At 40.3% G+C, this 5,863-nt stretch overlaps 1 protein-coding gene across 1 annotated transcript; it reads left to right on the forward strand.

The window, feature by feature from the left end:
- Positions 1–459: 459 nt before the first annotated feature.
- Positions 460–4,661, forward strand: si:ch211-149b19.3 (protein phosphatase 1K, mitochondrial; the record flags this gene model as incomplete). Its single annotated transcript, XM_035675189.1, is given in 6 exon segments — positions 460–632; positions 720–820; positions 943–1,108; positions 2,375–2,519; positions 2,822–2,956; positions 3,041–4,661. Coding segments are annotated over 6 exon segments (852 nt in total), but the record flags the coding sequence as incomplete, so codon positions are not given.
- Positions 4,662–5,863: the final 1,202 nt, after the last annotated feature.

Here is a 5,863-nt window from a genome sequence, read left to right on the forward strand (position 1 = left end):
GTAGTAGCTTCGGTTCGTAAGGTGGTAGTAGCGTTGGTTTGGTAGCGTTAGCGTTGGTACGTAGGTAGGTTAGCTTTTTGGTTCGCTTAGATAGGTCAGGTTTCGTTTGTAGGTACAGGTTAGGTTGGCTTTCGTAGGGCTACGGTAGGATTGTTGGGTTGGTTCGCTAGGCAGGCTAGTTGGTTGTGGTCTCGTAGGTTAGCGTTGGTTCTGTTCGTAGGGCAGCTAGGTTTGGTTGGTTCCGGTAGTAGTAGGTGGTTGGTTTGGTAGGTGGTCGTAGGTAGGTAGGGTTGGTTCGTTAGGTTAGGGGTTGGTTTTGCGTTTGCTGGGGCAGTTAGGTTGTTCCATAGGTAGGTTGGTTGGTTCGTAGGTAGGTAGGTTGGTTCGTTTGTTGGTAGATACGTTTGTTGGATGGATGAATAATGGATGAAATGATGAACTGACTGTCTCCTCTCTCAGGTCAGTCTGTCCCGGGTCGGCAGCGCGTCTGTTTTGGGTCTCAGGAAGCAGAATGAGGACCGCCTCCGTATCGCCCGTATCCACGACAACCTGCTTTACTTCGCCGTGTTCGACGGCCACGGCGGCCCGCACGCCGCCGACTACTGCTACACCTTTATGGAGAAATTTATCAGGTTGAAACCTCTGAATATTCCAGCGGTTCTTATTGGAATATTAATGTAAGTGATTTACATTGATACGATTATTGATTGTTTGTGCAGAGACGCTCTGGAGGAGGAAGATGATCTGGAGAAAGTTTTAAAGAAAGCTTTTTTAGATGCTGATAAGGCTCTACACACACACCTCAGCTACTTCAACAACGGTGAGACAGAGAAGTAATATATTAACTACAATAAAAGTACATACTGTATTTACTGCAGGCTGCTGGAAAGTATTATAAAGTAAAGTAGTAAATAAGTATCCATCCCTCTCATCCTCCTTCAGCCTCCTTCCTGACAGCTGGCACCACGGCGACGGTTGCTATGCTGCGTGACGGCGTGGAGCTGGTGGTCGGTAGCGTTGGTGACAGTCGGGCGATGCTGTGCAAGAAGGGACGAGCCACCAAACTCACCAAAGATCACACACCTGACCGCAAGGACGAGAGACACAGGTACACACTGATCCCCTTTATACCACTGTTAACAGAACTATCACTACTATGATCAATATTACCTTTACTACAGCTACTACTGCATACAGGTGCCTGTGCAGTGTTTAATAGAGACATTACATTTAGAATTATATGAATAAATACAAACAAAATACATAATATAACCATTATAAATTATAAAATTGTTGAAAAACAAATTAAAAATGCAATACTTTTAAGGTTTATTGGATTTTTTTCTCACAATTTCATGCTTATAAATTATATTTTGCATGTATTTATTAATATTTTACCACTTTTATAGTTACTACTAATGGTATCATTACTATAGCATATACTATTTTAGAATCACAACCTTACTGCAAGGTTATTATAGTTAACTAAAACTAAATTATAAACTAGGCCCGAGATGACGTCCTCAAATGTCTTGTTTTGTCCACAACCTGAAGATAATTCAGTTTACTGTCACAGACAACTAAAGAAACTAGATACATTCTTAGACAGATAGATAGATAGATACATATACTTTATTGATCCCAAGCTGGGAAATTGCTTATTTTAGAAGCTGAAATCAGAGAATTTGGACATTTGTTCAATAAAGAAATGACTCAAAACAATTATTCGATTGCCAAAATAGTTGCTGTTTTTTGCACTTGTTAAAGAAAAATAAGATTTCAAAGACTTTATTAGATTCAGGAAAAGGTCCGACATCAGGGACTTTACATGACGGCAGCTGTGGTGCATTCATGTGATGTTGTCATTGTTGCTACCAGGAAGACAAACAGCAGCAGGGAGGACAGATAGAGCATTGTTCTTTGTTTAAGACACCGCAGACTGAAGTGTTGTTTCACACGGGATTAATATAACTACTGAGATTTATCCTTCCTCTTCTGATCAAATATACTTCAGTCGTATACAGAGTGAGCAGAGCAGCAGGGTTCAGGTTTCCCTGCAGCCAATCAGGTTGTAAATAGACTCTACGGTATGTTGGCAGCGAGTCGGTGCCTTGCTCGTGGACTCTCCTGCACACACGAGGTCCGGGTTCATCAAAACTGTTTAGTTGACAGGTTTGGGATTCCCTTCAGCTCAAAGCAGCTGTTATGTAAGAGCAGAGCGAGGCTATGTTTAACTCTGGAGAAACATTTTAACGCCTCAGTGTCCAGTTTCTGACCTACAGACACATAACTTAAACGCCACTCATTTGTCTTAAAGTTGCAATAAAGAGGATTTAAATTAATTAAAAGGGTCTTTTTTTGTATCTGTGTTCAGGATCCAGAGGTTCGGCGGCTTCGTGACGTGGAACAGCGTCGGTCAGGCTAACGTTAACGGGCGGCTCGCCATGACTCGCAGCATCGGCGACTTCCACCTGAAAACCAGCGGCGTCATCGCTGAGCCGGACACACAGCGAGTCAATGTGAGTCCCGCTGCAGCTTCATCCGACCTTTGACCTTTACTCTAGTTGATTACAGGTTTTACACTTGGATTATTGAAGTTAATTTGGACTTATCAGACTCTGTATTGTAACTAAGAAGCACTTTTTTGTGTAGTATCATGTAGGGAAGCGGATGAAGAAGGCACTCGGGAGCTTAAAAATCACAATCAGAATCAGCATTTATTATGTTCTGTTAAAACCTGTTCACACATTGGCTATTAAAAGATAAAAATAATACATGTTGAGGTTAAATAAGGGAGATCCTGACCGCTTTGTCTCTGCAGGTCCAGCACGCCAACGACTCCTTCCTGGCTCTGACCACCGACGGCATCAACTTCCTTCTGAGTGACCAGGAGATCTGCGACGTCATCAACCAGTGCCCGGACCCCACAGAGGCTGCTGACGTCATCGCACAGCAGGTACCCGGCGCTCTCTCTTTCGCTCTTACCGCCATCCTCTCTCCAAGTTAACGGCAAATATCACGTGTTTTGTGTTTTTTAAAGGCGATGCAGTACGGCTCGGAAGACAACGCCACCATCATCATCGTCCCTTTAGGAGCCTGGGGGAAACACCAGAGCTCCAACGCCGTCTACAGCATGAGCAGGAACTTCACCTCAAGCGGGAGATGGGCGTAGACACACACACACACACCACACAAAAACATCACAGAGCTCTATAACAGTCGACAAAATGAGTGTGACTTGAAGGAAACACATTTTTTTAACTGTGAACCACCCTGAATTCACCTGACCCTCAGGTTGTGACCCAAAGTAGTGCCGGCTTTAGCTTTCCCAGTTGATAGTCAACAGTGTACATAGAGTGTATATTAATATATTGTACATACAGAGAGATTTGCTTTAAGTGTCTAGTTTGTTAATCTGCATGCTTCTTTTGTGTTTAGACAAAACATTTAACATCCCTCTCCATCCAAATTGTCGACTTGTCAGGAAGTAAGAAGTGCGGTTTTGTCTCAGTTTGAGCTCAGTATGGATTTGAGTTTTTCCCGAGGGCTTAAAAGGAGTTCACACTGCAGGCACGAGTCGCACAAATCAGATTTTTTTTTTGTGACTCAGATCTTTTTTTTAATAACAGTGTGAACAGAACAAATCACACTGAATCTGGTTTTTTTTTCATTCTGATTCAGGACACTTTGGTATGTGGTTAAAATCAGATTTTTTGCAATACGACCTCAGTGTGTACAGAATTCATTTACTATTTACGTTTACAATATTCTTTAGGTGGACTGGGGCATTTCCAGAGGGGGGGCAATGGACACCCCTAAAATTTGATTGGCACCCCATTAACCTTACCACTTCCACTTTAAGATGCTGTAGCAGACTCCGTTTTATACCTAGAGTGAAAATACTGTATCATATGAACTAAATGACACATCCCATGATAGCCATGTCAGGTTATCATGTGGGGAAATGAATCCAAACTGAGACGAAAAATGAAAGACGTGAAATAATTGATTAAAATACCTATTTTGATGCTTTGAGGCATCAGAGTCTGCTAGCTCAGTTTTTGGACCTCATTAGTTCAACAGTATTAGGGGTTAGGATTGTGAAATCTGATTTTGGCCACATTTATATGACGGATGTGGCTCAAGAGGTAGAGCGGGTCGTTTTTTGATCCGAAGGTTGCCGGTTGGATACCCGACTCCTGCCACTGCATGCCGAAGTGTCCTTGAGCAAGATACTGAACCCCAAATTGTTTCCGATTCATCGGTGTATGAATGGGTGAATGTGACATGTAGTGTAAAAGCTCTTTGAGTGGTTGGAAGACTAGAAAAGGAGCTTTACAAGTACAGTCCATTTAAAAAATAATGTAAACAAACAAAACAAATCTGATCTGAACAATAAATCAGAGTTGAGCAGTAAGGCTTGCAGTGTGAACCCTGCCACAGAGAACAAACAAATTATGTTTAATTATGTTTACTTTGTTACCTGCCAGGTTAGCTAAATCATAACACATAAGAAAGTGATATAAAGATTACATTGAATTTTCCACTGGTATTCACCACTTTATTTGAGTGCAAGTTTGAGGAGGAAAGTCTGAAGTAACCGAGGGAAACATCATCAATAACAAACACCACATAAAGAAATAAGACAAAGTGAAACCTGATTATAACTGCACCTTCTTATTGATCTGTCTGTTTTTCTGGAGTTTTATTCCCTGGATATACTTTGTTTTCCCATCCGTTACGCATCTGTCACCCCAACTAAATGAAATATATTCTGATTCATATGATTGTTTTATTTAAATAATGAATGAAATTAATATGTGTTAACGTACGTTGCAATATTTTTGTGTGGCCCGAGCAGTAACACTGTGAGGACCCCATTGAAACTGAAGGAATTATTATTTCCTGCAATGTATTTTCTGGTGTTCTATTTTACTAAACTCCTCCGAGAAAATTTATCAGATCAACTTAAATGGTCCAAAGAACAGTCTGAAGACGTACGCGTAGCGCTTGAATTTTGATTTGCAAGCTCTAATTGTTGTTTTACAATTTTCTTATTGTTTGTCCGTTGTTAAGTTCAGAGTGCATCTTCCTCCTTTGTAGCTAGCTAACAGCAGGACTCTGTCACAACTCAGGAAACTCAGGATTGTATTCAAACTAAAGTCAGAAAACCCAATAATGTATCCAGTGACAAGACCGAATGAACTGACACAGAACCAAGAAAACAAAGACTTAATACACAAAATAAACAAAGACAGGAAGTAAATCAAAACAAATTTGAAAATAAAACAGGAAATAATCAAAGAAAACCCAAAACCTCACTGATTACTATACATAAACACAACTTTATCAGTGATTTTTGTGAAACTGGATCATATTTTATGGAGAGAATATTGTCCGGTTTCCCCTCCGACTGCTCTGCTCCAACTCCACTAACTGCTAATGTAGCTGTGGTTAGCGTTAGCAACCAAACAGGGCTCAGCAGCCTCCCAGTGAACACAACCTCTGAGATAGACAGAGGACAGTTTGATGACAGCGGTACCATCATTTCATCAGAAGTTGTCATAACTTAAAAGTTGAGTTAAATTTTTTTGTTGAGCCAAAACAGTTGTTTGAGTGTATATGTGATGTGTTTTTGAATAAAAGTAAATATTTACAATAGTTGTTGTGGTTGTTAATTTAATGATTAATTAGAATTTCAATTTTTTTTTTATTGTTTTAGCAAAGTTTGTTTATTTTTAAATATTTTTATTGTCGGAATGTTGTGTTTTTTTCATTCCTTTAATCTTTCGCTGCGATGTCATCGGTGTAATGATGTCATTCAAAGATCAAAGCTAATAGAATGTTGCTTTGATACAAAGGC

The sequence above is a fragment of the Morone saxatilis genome, unplaced genomic scaffold (assembly GCF_004916995.1).
Source record: "Morone saxatilis isolate NCDOM2014 unplaced genomic scaffold, NCSU_SB_2.0 Contig4, whole genome shotgun sequence".
Taxonomy (NCBI): domain Eukaryota; kingdom Metazoa; phylum Chordata; class Actinopteri; family Moronidae; genus Morone; species Morone saxatilis.